Below are 17,910 nucleotides of genomic sequence, written 5' to 3' on the forward strand. Positions count from 1 at the left end.
AAGGAAGAGCTCACACATCTGGACGACCTAGAGGAAACTTTTGCAACCCTCAAGAAACACCAGATGAAACTGAATCCAAGCAAATGTGTTTTTGGAGTAGCCTCGGGGAAGTTCTTGGGATTCATGGTGTCCCAAAGAGGGATAGAAGCAAATCCAAAAAAAGTACGAGCAATCATTGACATGGCCTCCCCCAAAACCATCAAGGATGTTCAAAAACTCACAGGCAGAATAGCAACTCTAAACAGGTTCGTCTTTAGGGCCACAGACAAATGCCTGCCCTTCTTTAAGACATTGAAGCAGGCCTTTGCTTGGACCGACGAGTGCGAAGCAGCCTTCCAAGAGCTAAAGCAATACCTGAGCAGTCCGCCTCTCCTAAGCCCGTCCAAAGAAGGAGAAAACTTATACCTGTACCTGGCGGTGTCAGCCTCGGCAGTAAGTGCAGCTTTGATTAGAGAAGAGGACAAGAAACAACTTTCGGTTTACTACGTCAGCCAAGCTTTCCAAGGGGCTGAGTCCAGATACCCAAGGATCGAAAAGATTGCGTTTGCACTAATAGTGGCCTCGCGCAAGCTCAGGCAATATTTCTAGTCAAATCCTATTCTCGTAATGACGGACCAGCCAATCAAGAAGTCAATGAGCAAGCCAGAAGCAGCAGGGAGAATGGTCCAGTGGGCGATTGAACTTAGTCAATTTGACATTGAATACCATCCAAGAACAGCAATCAAGGCACAAGCTCTGGCGGACTTCATCGCAGAATTCACGTTCCCTGACGAAGACAATATTATCGACGAAGCAGATAAACTAATAATACAGACTGATGGTTCGTCAGCCCAAAAGAAGGGGGGAGTAGGGGCCATCATAACCACCCCCGACGGAGAAGTACTGAAATATGGAGTCCAGCTAAAGTTCCCAGCTACCAACAATGAAGCTGAATACAAAGGAATACTGACGGGACTAAGGCTTGGGAAAGCTCTTGGTGCCAAAAATTTGTTGATCCAAAGTGATTCGAAGCTAGTGATTGGACAGATCAAGGGAGAATACAAGGCAAAAGAAGAAAGGATGCAGAAGTACCTCAAGTTGGCAAGGCAGTTAGCCCAGGAATTCGATGCAGTGGAGTTCATACAAATTCCGAGAAGTCAGAACGTGGGGGCTGACGAAGTGTCAAAACTAGCGTCGTCAAAAGAAGAAGGGACTAGCACGGACCTGGCGATGGAAGTCCAAAAACACCCTAGTATCGAGGAATTTGCGACCTTCACCATCCAGGGCGCCGACACCTGGATGACGCCCATAGTGTCATTCCTCCAGGACAGGCACCTACCTCAAAACTCTGAAGAAGCCAAAAAGATCAAGAAGAGGGCAGCCAGATTCACGATCCTGAATGACGTCCTGTACAAGAGAGGCTTCTCAATGCCCTACTTAAAGTGCGTCGACGAGGAAGAGGCCAAATACATCTTGGAGGAAGTACACAGAGGAGTTTGTGGCGACCATGCCGGCTCCAAGTCCCTAGTAAACAAAGTAGTAAGGACAGGATATTTTTGGCCAACCATGCAGGCAGACGCTGCTGAGATCGTCAGGAGGTGTGACAAATGCCAACGATACGGGAATGTGCAGCGGCTTCCAGCGGAGAAAATGACTACCATATCTTCCCCATGGCCATTTGCACAATGGGGAATCGACATCGTCGGTCCACTACCCCAAGGTAAAGGTCAGGTAAAATTCCTTCTTGTTACTATTGACTATTTTACAAAATGGGTTGAAGCAGAAACCCTAGCAACGATCACTGAGGCTCGGATCCAGAACTTTGTGTGGAAAAACATAATCTGCAGGTTCGGGATTCCCTTGACGATCATATCAGACAATGGAAGGCAGATCGACAGTCAAGGCTTCAGGGAATTTTGCTCAAACCTTGGGATCAAGAATCAGTTCTCATCCCCAGGGCATCCTCAAGCAAATGGGCAGACGGAGGTGACGAATAGGACGCTGCTCAAAATCATCAAAACCAAGCTGGACGAAGCAAAAGGTGCCTGGCTAGAAGAACTGCCCAGTGTCCTGTAGGCTTACAGAACCACAGCCAGAACCCCGACAGGAGAGACACCGTTCAAGCTTACTTATGGCACAGAAGCAGTGATCCCAGTGGAGGTCGGAGTAACTAGCCTCAGACGAGGAACTTTCACAGAAGGACCCAATGATGACGAATTACGACTCAACCTGGACTGCCTGGGCGAAGTAAGAGACAACGCGTCCAGTAGGATGACAAAGTATCAAAGAAAGATGGCCGAGTATTACAACAAAAGGGTCAAACTCAGGCGGCTGGACATAGGTGACCTCGTCCTCCGCAAGATCACTGCAGCAACCAAAAACCCTACTCAAGGAAAACTGGGCCCTACATGGGAGGGGCCTTACCGCGTCATTCACTACTCAAGACAAGGAAGCTACCATCTGGAAACCATGGACGGACAAAAGCTCCCTCGGCCGTGGAATATTGAGCACTTAAAAAAGTACCACGAGTAAATGTAATAAACAAATGCATTCGTCCTTGAGATTAATAAAAGGATTATTCTTCTGATGTCTTTGTGCAGGCAGTACGGGTCAACCATAAGGCCAATAAAAAATTAAAGTAACAAGATTCCGCCTTGACGGATGTAAGTTACTGACGATCACATTAAAAAAAAAAAGAGGAGACTAAGTAACAAGATTCCGCCTTGACGGATGTAAGTTACCAAAGATAACCCCATGGGTATAAAAAGTTAAAGTAAAAAGATTCTGCTTTGACGGATGTAAGTTACTGACGACCCACATAATGGGTAGAAAACACTAAGTAACAAGATTCCGCCTTGACGGATGTAAGTTACTGACGACCCACATAATGGGTAGAAACCACTAAGTAACAAGATTCCGCCTTAACGGATGTAAGTTACTGACGACCCACATAATGGTAGAAACGACTAAGTAACAAGATTCTGCCCTGACGAATGTAAGTTACTGACGAAGAAACCAGCGCTATGAAAGCTAAATGGCTATGTACAAATGGCAAAAGTCCTCTTGACGAATTCACATAAAGAGGAAGGGAAAAGCCATACATCAAATCAAAGCAACACTCAAAATACGTTCAAGATCGTCAGAACAGTTAACAGATTGTTGACGAATAAACATAGCGCAAGATACAAAGATATGAACAAGTGCAAATCAACCAAAAGGGGTAAGCATGCTTCATTTTAACCCATAACCACTGGGTGATTAACATCGTTCTCAAAATAAATGATTGTTCTAAAAAAAAAAAAAAGGGGGCCCAAAACAAGAAGGGCATTCACCAAATACAACAAAAATTTTTCCAAGTAACAGGGTCAGGTATCAGCGGAAGCGTCCACAGCGGCAGGTGCGTCAGTGGCAGGCTCGGGAGCATCACCATCTGGGGCAGAGCACTGAGCAGCCTCGTCCAAAGCCATCTCCTTATCTACCTCCTCCAAATCTAAACTCTCCATGTTGACCCCAGAAGGATGCTTGATGAGATACCTCCTGAGCAGCTCGAAACCTTTAAAATACCAACTGAAGAGTACAGTATTGTACTCGTCAGTGGTCTGGAATGCCTCCACCGACCTGGCAGCAATAGTTGCAAGCTTCTCCTTGGCTGAAAGAAGCTGCTCATCCTTCTCTTGGGTCAACTGGCGTTCAACCCTGAGGTCGTCATCTAACACTTTAACCTTCTGCTTCAAAGAGGTTGCCTCATCCATGGAGGTAATCAGGTTCTTCTTCAGATCGGAGTTCTCTTTCTCCAGGGCCTCCATCCGGGTCGTCAGAGATGCCACCTTGGCCTCTTGAGTGATATACTCAGTCGTAATGTGGAGGCTCTCTCCCAACACCTGGAAAGAGGTTATAAGTCGTCAGTAAAAAATAATATATATATATATATATATAAAAACACATATGGAAAGGGAAAACGTGGAAGAACTCCGTACCTGGACGAGCTTATGAACATGACGGGAGGCAACGTCGTTCAAAGACATGTCTGAGAGAGCCCTTAGGTCCTCTGGGGTGACAACCTCATGAGCCCTGTCCAAGGCAAACCTCTCATCGTCCCATATTGTTGACGAACAAACATCAGCCTTCTTCTTCTCCTTCCCTTTACCAGCCACGCGCTGCCTTTTTGAGCCTGGAGTAACGATCTCCTCTATTGACGCAGTTGGAGAGGCATTTCTCGTCATCTCAAAAGCTATGGGAGGAATGGTACTAAGGGGAGTGGGAGTAGGGACCTTCCCGGTCACACGCACAACCTTCTTCCCTAGATTAGACAGGGGCTCGTCCTTCTTCGACCTCATCTTCGCGTACATATCCTTGTTAAACTTTGTCGTCATCTCTGCAAGAAGAAAAAACTTATCAAAAACGCCTAAGTACACAAGAAGAATCAGCAGTGACGAGGATAATACTTACTCTTTTTTCCTTCAATACCAAGTTAACGAAGAACGTAAGGCGAAGGGTCGGGACCAAGGTTGTAAAATGCAAGAGACTGGGGGTCAACCAATTCGTCCCAGCTCTCAATCGTCTCTGCGTACCCGATCGCAGTCTCGATGCGCTCCTTGTAACGACTCTTAAGTCCAGGTCGTCTCTTAACTAGGCCAAACGAAGAAACAAAGGAGTTAGCAAAACCAGAAGCTCAAAATTAGCAAAATTAAACGACGGGGAGAAATACTGACGCACCTAAGGTCGGGGTTCCCCACCGACGGAGCAACCTCGGGATATCACCCCAATCACTGCTGGATTGAGTCTCGAAGTCGTCCCCAGACACAAAGAAAAGGCGCGACTTCCAATACCTGAAGGACGAGGGCAAGCCCTTGACAATCCTAGTCTTTCTCTCCCAGGGGACTAACTCATAATACCCCCACTCTTTGGATTCTTTCAAGCGGTACAAGTAGGTGAGCTCAGCCATCCTAATCATATCCCCGTTGGAGGCCAACCATATTTGCATACAGTTGATCACGATCCTCCACGAGTTAGGCATGAGCTGCCCGGGGGCAATACCAAAATGATCTAGAAGTTCCATCAGGAATGGGTGGACGGGGAATCTAAGCCCGCAGGTGAAAGTTGACTCATAAAAACATATTTCACCTGGGAAAAAGTGGCAGGCCCTATCTTCTTCCCTGGGTAGACGAACACGAACCCTAGATGGAAACTGAAACCTATCCTTGAATCTATTTACGGTTTCAGCGTCCAGGCCACAAACCTCCTCGAGGGCGTAAAAAGCCCTAACCACCCGTTGGCTAAAGACGGCTGTATCTCCTTCAGCCGGGTCGTCACTAGAAGACAACCCAGTCTCAAGATCGCTAGATCTAACCTCAGACATTGACCCTCTCCTAGCTAAACCCTCGAACCAATTCAGCGATTGACGGAGCAAGGGCAACAAATCGCCCAAAACCACGCTCAGACAATTGCCCTCAAACACAAAATTTTCCAGAAACGGATAAGTGCCCAAAGACCCCCCTAGACGCGCAAAAAGGAAGGAGACCGACGGACAAGCTATCCTAACCTCTAAATTATCAACCATGGAAATGCAGAAATCAAAGGGGCAGAAAAATACGACTCAAACTAAACCCCCAAAAAAGAAGAAAAACAGAAACCAACAACAGAAGAAGAATAAAAAGGAAACATAGAATCAGAAATTATGAAAAAAAGAAAAAAAGAAGGAAGTGAAAGGAAAGGGACACGCACCTCTAATGGCGGAACGGCGAAAACACAGCGCAAGGTGATTTGGAGAAGAAAGAAAGTCTCAAAAGAACGCTCAGAGTATCACTGGAAAATTTTCTGCCTTTGCTCTCTGAAAAGTGAAAGAAAAAATTAAAGAAGAGAAGTTTTAAACTTAGGCCAAAAAGCGATTGAAAAACCAGCGGGAAACCCAAGGGTCATACCATTAATTCCACGGATCGTCACGCGCCACGTGGCCATGATTGCCTGTAGCGACGCCACTAAGCATTAAAAGCGGAACAGAACCCCAAGAGTCACAAGAGAAGCTTTTCATCTTCTGTGATCGTCATGACACGTCACCGACGACCCCAGAACCTGGGGGGCAATTGATGGGAATGACGATGATGCATCCCTAGACGAAGATAACGCTAGCGACGGAGGAGGCATCCTTGACGAAGTCATCAGGAACAACGAAGAAAGCTATCATCACTGACGAAGACAGGGAGTCACTTAATACAGTCAATCAATGACCTGAGCGGTTACGAAATCAACTCAGCAGACCGTTGGGAATCTCTTAAAAGCCTCATTATTGGACCAGGGGCGTTACTTAAGAAAGCATTAACCATCCCAACGGCTAGCCCCCAAGGTTGCAGGTATAAAGCTCCCACACAGTCAGTAGAAAGGTACGAAAATATACAAACACAGATCCACATCTTGATTTTTTACTATTTTTATCATTCTAACTTTGGCATCGGAGACGTTGTGGCAGGCACCACGCCGGTGACCAACGTTGAGCATATTCTCTCGCACCACGAAGGATTCCATCCGCTCACTGTTACTGACGATCCTGTGCATCATCACTCTTCATTAATGCCAAAGCCTAAAGACCCATAATCCCTGATAATGCAAAAAATCAACAGTTGAGCTTCTCGTCGTAGCGGATGGACGATGCTGTGAATGGGGTCGTCTCTGTAGATGAGAATCCTGCAAAATGAATTGAGGGGAAGAGTAACACGCCGGTGTGGTGTTAGCCAAATCGCCTCCGATGCTTAAGTCAGTAAGAGAGAAAGATTCTAGAGAGAAAATGAGTTCAGAGTGATTTCGTAGAGTATTTGTGTGTACCTTTGGCTTTTGTTATCTTCTCTTTTATAGTTGTATGCCTCATTAATGGGCAATGATGTGCTACATTTATGCTCAATGGCTAGTGCGTTACAAAATCTTTTTCTAAAGGCCACAGCTCACTCTGTGACTGTTGGTCCGTCAGTTACGTTTTGTCATCAATGATTGTAATAAATGCGTAGCGTCTTCTCTGAGTGAATAACGATCTTTGTATAATGACGACCATAAATTTCTAGTTCATCAATCCCCAAATTTCAAATTCAAGCAAAATCATCAATTTGGGAAGAAAATAAAGGAGTGAAGAATAATTGCAGTTAATGACTAAACTATCCCTCCTCCTCTCATGTGGACTCGTTGTTGCCTTTCAATTTATTTTAGCTTTCCTAAACGAGGACTTTGTTGCTTTTTTACTTCTTCTTTTTTTTCTCTCTCTTTTTTGGCATAATACAGGTTTTGGTCTTTTCTTTCTTGGGTTTAAATAGATGTGAATTTTTTTTTCTAGGAATGATTTTTATTTTTTAATAAGTTTGGGTGATTGGGTTTTTTTTCTTGGTTGTTTGACACTTTTTTTTTTTAATTGGACATTATTTTTTAACAATGGTATATAAATAAATTTATACAAACTCATTTTTTTCATCTCTTCACTTTTTCACTCTCAACCAAACACAAATTAGAAAAACTAAAATCTTTTATATTCTCTCATTTTTTTTCACCCTCTAATCAATTAGACTCCTAATTTCGAGAGGGAATAAAGGGATATGGTCCATTTTATCATATTTTTCATGGATTTTAAATAGTGTGATTCCAAATACATTCTTATATTGTTTAAAAATTAAGTATTGACATTTTTCCGCTTTGAAGGTAAATGATTTTTTATTATTTTTTAAGCCTTAATGTAATCAAAAATGAAAAGTCCTTGACCCTACTCTTACACTGTGTTTGGTTGGAGTGATTTTAGGAATGATGGAAAACATAGGGAGGAAAAGTGGGTGGAAAACAGTGTTTTTCACTTTTTGGCAAAAGAATGAAAACACTGAGGATGGAAAACCCGGGAGAAAATTTTCTCTCCCGGGCCCACAAATCTCATCCTCCCAAATCGGGAGGAAAATTGTGGGGAGAAAAGTGGACTTATGGCATTTTTACACAAATGCCCTCTGGAATCAAGTTAAAAAAAATTTTAAAAATTTAAAAATAAATAAATAAATAAAAAGAAGAAGAAGAAGAAGAAAGAAACCGAGAGAGAGAGTGCTGGATGAAGCCTAGAACATTCTTAAACTTGAATGAGGGAGACAAAGCAAATAAAAGAAGGGGGATAGAGACAAGGACAACGTGTGGAGGAGAAAAACAAGAGGAAAAAAAAAAAACGTATGGATGAGTTACAAGGCTAAGAAAGGACAAATAATATAAAGAATAAAAAAATCTTGAGAAATGTTACCATAATATTTTCACAATATTTTTACAATAAATTTTAAGTAACTAATTGTTATTAATTAATATTGGTGAGTAAAAAAATAATTTCAGTGGTGGATTCAAATTAGAACTAGTAACAACTTTCCACATAAATTTTGTTGTAAAAGTATTGCAAAAAATATTGTGGACATAACACTTCTCATTGAAAAATATAATTGTTGGTAAATTTTATATTATTTAATGAGTACAAATAAATCTATTTCTTATCTATTATGTAACAAGGATATAATAGTCAATTTATATAAATTACATTTTCTATCATCTCACTTTTCTTTTCAACCAAACAAAAGAACTTTCTACCCTCCCACTTTTCCATCCCTCCAACCAAACACACACGAGGGAAAACTAAATATTTTCTATCCTCCCACTTTTCCATCCTCCCACTAATTTTTCATCCTCCCAATTTTCTACTCCTACATCCAAACGGACCCTTAGCAATCAGATGAAATATGGACCCATCATTTACATTATTGCGTGGGAAATCGAAATTCGAAAACCGTGAAGGCACCAAAGTGATAAACAAGTTGCGAGGATCTAAACAACGTGTGCGACTTGAGAACCGTTATTGGTAAATGAAAGCATTCATTCGAAGTGAGTACTGATCAGTCACAGACTCACAGTCCTCTCATTATTTCATTCCTTCTTTTGTTACATCACAGTCTCTCATTATCTCTTTCCCACTACGCACACAATTTGGAGTTGAGATTCGATGTAATAGTTGTAATACCATCATTGATGATTAAGATTAAAAATTCAAAAAATTACTTTTAATATTAAATATTTGGATAAAAAATGTAAACTGCTTTTTCACTATTTTTAGAGTAAGTTGAATTTTGTTAATTAAACAACATGACACATATTTTTATAATATTTATATAATATTTTTTTATTTACACATATTTTTATAACACTTAAATAATATTTGCTAGAATATGACATTCTTAGCAACTTATACGAATCCTGCAACTTTGTGATGCGAGGACATGCTCTTGACTTTGGGAGTGAAAGAAAGTGATTGTATTGAGAGGGGCGAAGCTTTCTGTATCTGTACTTGAGCTGAGAGAATTGTTCCTCAAAAAAAAAAAAAAAAAAGCTGAGAGAATTGAAATGTCGGCTCAGTGGCTCACAATATCTCGGGGCCGCTGCTAGCATTATATGGTCCTATGGAGCACAGCAGAAGTACATAACTTTTAAATTAGAAAAATGCTCACGAATATATTTCGGATTCGGACAATGGTGAAGAATTTATTTAAATAAAAATTTTATAAAAAAAAAAATTTTGACAATTTTTTTTTATTTCTTATTAAAGTTGTATCAAAATATTTATAAAATAGATAATTAACTATTATTTTAAAGGTATTCGTTAATATGACCCTTTAAATTATTATATTATGAAAAATGTTCACTAAAGATATTAGTTTAAAAAATATTTTAAAAATTCTTCAATGAGAAAATGAAAGAGTAGTTGATTTTATTTTTTTACAATATTTTATATTTCTCATAATGTCAAAAAAAAATTCATTAATAAATATCCTAAAGACACTTATTAATCAAACCCAATTTTATAAAAAAAAATAGTCTAGTTTAATGTATATTTTTAGAGTAGATATTAATCTTTAATTTTAAGAAATTTCTTATAAGAAATTGAAAATGTTGAAAAAAAAATTATTACTTTTTATATTTTTTGTAAAAAATTTTCTAAAATAGTTTACAAATACATGCATGAGGTATTACGTTAGTAAAATTCTTTTAAAAACTTAACTGTAGGATTTCTTTCAAATCTAGACCCACGTTAGACAGGTAGCCGCCCATAATTTTACTTCAAAAGAGCAAATGACATCAAGTTTTTCACCCAAAAAAAAAAAATGACATCAAGTTGGAAATATTTGGTTACAGCTGAAACTAATAATTTTATCTCAAACCCATAGACACAAATAAACAAAGTATTCAATCTTTTTATTTTTATTTTTTTTGGAGAGAGAGAGAGAGAGATTGATTTTACGGAAGTCTCGATGACACACTGATTTAAAACTTTAATCCCTAATTGACTTGTCTTCCCTGCATTCAATTATCACAAAATGAAATTTATTCTTAACCAATTCGCATGCTTTAATTTGGGTTGAATTTTCCTTCATCTCTCTTACTTTATTTTGAGAAAAACGTAATATGTTTTTCTTTTTCTTTTTTTTTTTCTTTTTTTCTCATGCATTGTCATTCTAATGTCAACTTAGGGGCGGCTTAATGCATTGGCCACTTAGACCTTGACCTAAAGACCCTTGATAAGAAAAGGCCCTGTATTTTCATTTGGAAATATTTTTGAAATTTGAATGCTAATTAGAATATATCAGTTTATATATTGAAAACACAATATATATAGAGAGATGGGTTCAACACCTTTTTTACATCATAGATTTCTAAGAGATCTAACGGTTAAAAAAACACCATTAAATGATATTGTTTTCCAACTTATTACCTAATTAATACTAGCATTCTCTCTCTCCTTATTTATTGCTTTCCACCAAATAATATTTTCTTCAACATAGTCTAACAAAAAAAATTGAAAAATAATCCCATTTTCATTGATTTCACAATTGCTTTTTGATGAAATGGGAGATCAATGAATACCTGATTTGGTGATACGAAAAATGGATTCTCATACAGGGTAGGGCCTCCAAAGTTGCCACCAAATATCTTGATAGGGTTCAAGCAGAATCATGGACCAACCTATACACAAGTGTATTCAGTGTTAAAACTACCATCACAAGTATCTTATAAAGCACATAATTTAAGAAGCAAATCTCTGCAAACCTCAATAAGGAGAAAGTATACCATGTTTCGGTAATACCAACTCAGTATCTGTTTTGGTATTTCCTACTCAATAAATGAGTGACACATGTTTCAAAAAACCACATCATACTACTCCAATAAATTAATCACAATTTTCTATACTATCGAGAAGATAAATTAATCATTTATTGAAGTAGTCTGATGTAATTTTTAAAATCAGGTGTCACTCATTTATTGGATGGGAAATTCCAAAACAGATGCTGAGTTGGTATTACTAAAACATGGTATACTTTCTCCTCAATAAGGGTGATTTTCTCTCGATCCTCGAGGCCCTTTATCTGATACATATCTGCATTATAAGACGCAGAAAGGAAGCATTAATATTATTAGTAACAATCTTCGAATGAGAGACAACTCTAGCACAATAATCCAAAGACACAAATATAACACAATATTAGAGAACACTATATTTAATTATTCTTCCTTTTTTTAATAAGTAATATGAATATTTTATCAGAAAATAGAAACCCCAGTATACAGAAATAATATAATGGATTTCCCCAAAAATAACAAATGGATTGCATCACGGAATATGTCAAAATTCAGCACTAATGAACCAGTTGTATTTTTTGAGTCCAAATCTTCTGTCTCACTCTCTCTATCTCACTCTATACTCCACAAATAAAAACTTGACACATGTACATCTATTTTACTAATTGCTAATTTTCAGCCTTTGTTATTTCATTTACCTTAATTAATTGAAAATTAAAAAAGACCCAACAGCCAACACATCCCCACCACTGGCACCACTACCATCTTTCTCCAATGCCACTTATCACCAGCAACAGGTCACCAACAACATTTTTCTTCCTTTGTTCTCTTGTCTCTTCTTTATTCTTTCTTTCCTAAGTCTTTAGCCATTCTTAACCAATAGTTTGTATACCATCCACTACCAATGGAAAAAACATTGAAGCAGAAAATATTGACATCATATTCTAAGAAACAAGTTTCTTCTTCAAATCTATGATGGGTACCTACTGCTACCTTTTCTTCTTCAGATCTGTGAAAAAAAAGTTTTAATAGCTCAGATGACGACATCCGCCAATGATAACAATTACCAATACCTAGTAATGGCAACAGTGGATGGTTGTGTCTGGCGACATTGACCGCATCCGCAATTACTAATGGGGCTAGCGATGGTTGTTGTTGGTGGTTGTGGGGAATGTGGCTTGGAGAAAGATGGTGGTGGTGCCGATGGTGGGGATGTGTTGGCTATTGTGTCTTTTTAAATTTTCGATTAATTAAGGTAACTGAAATAACAAGGGCTAAAAATTAGCAATTAATAAAATAGATGTACATGTGCCAAGTTTTTATTTGTGGAGTATAAAATGAGATAAAGAGTAAGACAGAAGATTTGGACTCGTATTTTTTTGCATGGGAGGAGGTGGATGTCGCGTTCCTGCTTCCTTCACTTAATTGACTTCTCTAGGAGAATCTTCAAGGTTTTTATTTTATTTTAGTTTCTTTTTCTTTTTTCCTGAAGACCAAAGTTACTGCTGGAAAATTATAAATGTATTATTATTCACCTTGTATTGCTATAGCTAGTGATTTAGGAATTTACAAAAGCAAGATTGCAAAAATCACAAGATAAATCCTAGATGTTGAATTATGTCATTAACAGCATTAATTAATTCCTTCTTAGAGTATGCCTCAAAAACTAACCCTTAGAGAGGACATAACTCCTGGCCAACAATATATCAGCATAAACATCACTATGATCTCTTGTGTCATCATGCAAGACATCTTATCAACAACAGTTAAACTGACAACAATATGTCAATATCAACAGGTATTCATTGATCTCTCATCCTAGCCAATTTGAAAAATTGCTTTTTGATAAAAGGTTTTGTTAATGTGGGTCTTTAGGATATACATTAACAATTTATTTTGAGAAAATTTTTATGAGAAATTGAAAAAATTGTCAAAATAATGAATTATTTTTTCGTTTTTCCATAAAAAAATTTCTAAAATAGATTACTAATATATACTATAAAAGCACACGTTAGTAAGGGATTACTAATATATAGATTACTAATATATGCCCTAGGTTAATATAAAGTTATAAATTTATAAGAAATTTATTAACGTGTGCCCTTAGGGCATACATTAGTAAACCATTTTAGGAAATTTTTTATGAAAAAACGAAAAAGCAATTAATAGTTTTGACAATTTTTTTAATTCTCCAAAAAAAAAATTTCAAAATAAATGGTTAATGTGTGCCTTAATGACACAACCGGACCCAACTTATAATCCACCATCTATAAATTATAGTGCGTAATTAAATTTCCTTTGTAATTTTAACTGACAAGACTGGGCTTTTCAGTTTATATGTACAATGTCCATAAGCACAGCCTCAAAACAATATTAGGTCTGACTCTCATGCTCAGGGAGAAAAATGGTTCAACAATTTCAGGCTGGGCTCCACTTAACAGAGCTCAGTTGAAGCTTGGCCTAAAAAAATTTGAGGCCGTACTGTCATCCAATTCAAAAGGTATGTAAAGAATTTCACAACCAATTTTAAATCACGTTATGGGCTCATCCACACCACATGGACCACATCCCTTCTGTTTTTTTTTTTTTTTAAACAAAAAACAATAGAATTATATTAATGAAAGCAAAAGAAAAATACAAGAACCATCACCAAGAGATCAACCAAAACTTAGGGCAAGACCACATCCCTTCTTAAATTTACCAAAAGTGAACACACACACACACACATATATATATATATATAAAACAATAGTTTAACATATATAAAGTCAATGTGATCCTTCCATTTAGCTAATGACGCGAACTTTAAATAACAAATAAACTTGGAATCCCCACATTATGTCAACTGGTCCAACTAAAACATGCATCGTCAACAAATAGCCCAACATAAAATTACACTTTAAAAAACATTGGGTGGTGATCAAGTGGTTATTTTGGCTTACTTCTAAGTTTTTTGGGAGGTGGATGTTCTAGGTTCAAATCTTTTAATAGAAAATGCTTAGAAAAAAACCCTATGCTCCTAACTCAATGTCCATTAGTGTCCTTGTGAGGTTGGGATAACAATTGACTCACTGGGTGTCGGTTGGTATATCGTACATCACTGTTGTCTAGCATCATTGACAATAATATTTCTTTGTTGGGCCTTTTTAAGATCGATTGTGTGGATTTTATGGGCTTGCTTGGTGCAATATATCGTTTTAGTTTTAATTGCAAAAGGGACTCGACTCATCCCTGCTCCATTTGCGAAAAGAATCTCAATAACCTTGCCACCTTTGCCTCACACCACCATGGGCCATGATAGTACTTGTTGGTGCGGGGCAAAAGTGACAAGGTTATCAAGATTCCTTTCGCAAATAGAATAGGGATGAGTCTATTTTGCAATTAAAATTGAGACGGTATATTGCACCAAGCAAGCCCATAAAGGCCACACAAATGATTCTGAAAAGGCCCAACAAAAGAATATTATTGCCAATGGTGCTAGAAAATAGTGATGTGTGAGGTTCCTATAAAGAATAAAAGACATGTTGGGTTGACATGTGGATGCTCATGGATGATGCACTAGTAAAGGAAAAAAATCATTTAGGCAAGGGGGAGTGAGTAGGATTTGTTCAGGACTCACGGAGAGGTCTTGAAGCCAACAGAGAATGAGTGGTTAGTGTAACATAATTGCTCACATACTCATTAGGCGTAGGCTTTTTGGGTTAAAGTGTGTCTTTATATGTTATATTAATCACTTAAGGAAGCTCCCCAGATGTTTATTGAAGGGAATAATCACAAAATTTCCAGATCTGTGAGATGCAAAATAGAAGAAAAATTTGCACACAAAAAAATCGCACAAGATAATATTTACGAAATTTGGCAATTTACCTACATCCACAACATTGCAGGAATGTCACTATTCACTATGGACTAAGCCTCAGAAAAAAATTCCATTAAAATTTGTAGTACTTTTATTTTGGGTCGGGTCATAATTTGGAACAAACACAACTAGGCTCCACAAAGTCCAACACTCCAACTTGTAGTTCCAAATCGACATAGCGGGTAAGATATTACTATTGTAACGTCCATTTAGGGAAGCCACTTAGGTCACCTCCTTTGTCCTTTTCGGTTATTAAAGAAAAATACTTTTAAAATTAAAATAACTCTCTAAAATAACTTTTAAAATAAAAAAAAAAAAATCATTTAATTACATATATGATCAAAGCACTAACCATTCTAGAAAAAAAGAAGAAGAAGAAAGATCTTGATATACTAAATTATGTAAATATGGGTGTGTATTCAATCCGTCAATTTAACAAACCCGATGCAACACAACCCAACCTAAATATGTTGTTGCACTACTCTTCACTAGTGTGAATGTATTGATAATGGAGTCACATAATACGAGGCCGACACATTGCTAAGAGGAGAAGCAATATCAATATCGTCATTAAATGGCCCAATCCATACTTGTGATGTTTGGACCAACCAATTTGCTAAGAGGAGAGGGACATCAATACTTGGTTAAATGACTAGTTTATGGGCTTTCAGAGGATGTGATTAATAGGCCATGGGTTGCTTAATGGAGTGGTTTTGATGTTCAGTTTAAGAACGATTTTGGGGCTCGTGGGTTTGTTCATTCTTGTGATTGGATTGCTAACTTGGTGATCAATTATTTTGCTGGTTTTGGGCCTTTTTTCTTTTTTTCTTTTTTTGTGTGGGAATTCTTATATTTGGTTTTAGTTGATGTGTGTCTGGTTGGTTAGAGAATCCAAGCTCCTCCATTTGTTGTTGCTATTGGTTGTGTCATGTGAGATTTGTTGTTGCTATTTGGTAAGTAGAAATCTTTTTCTTTTCTTTTTTTTTGGTGTGACAAAAAAGTTTAATAAAAAACAGAAAAGGGACAAACTATTTTCATTTGTTTTCTAATGTGTTTAAAAGAATGTGTCTTTTTTAGTTTAATTAGCATTTAGCATCCATATCATTAATTAACGAGAATGAACAAAAAGACTTTATAAACAATTAGCTTTTAAGCAAGCATGTTATGCGTGCTTAGAGGCTTTTTTATTTTTTTGAGTAAAAGTCAATAATTTACATCTATTATAATTTAGATTTTTTTAAAAAAAATTTCAAACAAATAAAAATGATAAACTTTAAAGATAAGCAGTAATTGTAATTTCTTTTTTCAACTTGAAGGGAAAAAATCCTAAATTTTAGGAGTTCTCTTTTTTAAGTAGAAATCTTTTTTTTTTTTTTAATTAGTGTTTTCTCTGTCGCTAGTGAAGGTTGGGACCCCTAACCTCTCCTAGGCTGTAGAACCGCTGTCCCTCTTAGAAGGTGTTGTTTTTGTCCCTTAGAGTAACAACGTTACACTAAGGTTTTGTTGTAGGGTTTTCTTCTTCAAGGTTTAGGGAAACACTCACCATCTCTTGCACCATGGAAGATCTCACTATACAGTGGAATGGGCTCTCTCTCTCGCACAGGGAAGGAACTAAGTTCTAGCTACACTCAAACCTGGCTTCTATCGAATATACCATTGCTGCAAAAATTTTGGCGAAGCGAGCTTTAAACACTGATGCAATTGCAGCAACTTTCAAGCCGTTATGGCGATCCAAAAACAGTTTCAGGGTGAAAAACCTTGGAAACCACGTTATCCTATTCACCTTTGACAATGAGGCAGAGATGGATACGATCATGGCCAATGAGTCGTGGAGTTTTGACAAGCATCTTATGGTCCTACAACAATATGGTAAGGACTCACTTGTGGAGGAACTATAATCTTACTCATTTTTTGATGTAGGTACATGGCATTCCATTACAATATATGAACCCGATGGTGGTGGCAGGACTGTGAAACTGTTGGAAAGGTTATCTGCCACCCAAAAGTACCCATTGAAGATGGTGGTGGTTTCATGAGAGTGCGGGTTCTTATTGACATATTTCAACCCTTATGTCGTGGAAGGGTAATCTACCTTGAGGATGATAAAGAACAATGGGTTTCCTTCAAATACGAGCAGCTGCCTAATCTTTGTTATTGGTGTGGGCGCCTAACACACAATAATCATGACTGCGAGTTGTGGCTAGACAGTGCAGGTACTCTCAAGGAAACAGAAAAGCGATATGGTCCATGGATACAAACTCCTCCTTTTGCGGGCTCGCGCAAGGCAGTGATTACAGTACCGGGTTTCTACGTGAAAAATAAGGGCATACCAAAAGAAGATAAATCTGACAGCTTACCACGACAACCACCAGTGACAGACTTGCCAACACGTGCACAAGGAGCCTTTCAGACTAATTAGGAAAGTGCTAAATCGGTGGAAGCTCCAAATTTAGATTCAAAAAATTCTTTCCTTACACTGAATGGTCAAGTTGGCCATCTTCAATCAATTTCAGATTTGGTGCAACCACAGGTTAGCATGGAAACGTTGGAGAAACAAATTGAGGAAATAGACCGAGAGTTACGTAAGTTTGACATACCTGTGAGCGACGATCACGATCAGAGTATGGAAAACGAAAATACTTCCCCACAATACACCTCTCCTCAGCCAAAAAAATCCTCTCCAATCCCTACATTTACTCCCCCTCTCTCTAAAACTCTAATTACACAACTAAACCCCACCAGAATCCCAACCCGACCCCACCACCTCTCAAAACTCCCAAAAATAACCCTACTTTTCCCATACTAGACAAAACTCCCACCAACACTCATCTTGTAATCACACGTACCCCCTTTCCCTCCCAAACTCCTAACCAACTTACAACACCTCAGCAACTTCCAAGCCCGACCCCACCACCCCACCATACTTCCAAAAATACCTCTATTTCTTC

The 17,910-nt window shown here is 38.1% G+C and overlaps 1 protein-coding gene across 1 annotated transcript; it reads left to right on the forward strand.

Annotated features, from left to right (window-relative positions):
• Positions 1–606: 606 nt before the first annotated feature.
• LOC115970455 lies at positions 607–2,055 on the forward strand. The gene has a single exon (XM_031090088.1). The coding sequence runs from the start codon at positions 607–609 to the stop codon at positions 2,053–2,055; it is 1,449 nt and encodes a 482-aa protein (XP_030945948.1).
• Positions 2,056–17,910: the final 15,855 nt, after the last annotated feature.

The sequence above is a fragment of the Quercus lobata genome, chromosome 12 (assembly GCF_001633185.2).
Source record: "Quercus lobata isolate SW786 chromosome 12, ValleyOak3.0 Primary Assembly, whole genome shotgun sequence".
NCBI classification, from domain to species: domain Eukaryota; kingdom Viridiplantae; phylum Streptophyta; class Magnoliopsida; order Fagales; family Fagaceae; genus Quercus; species Quercus lobata.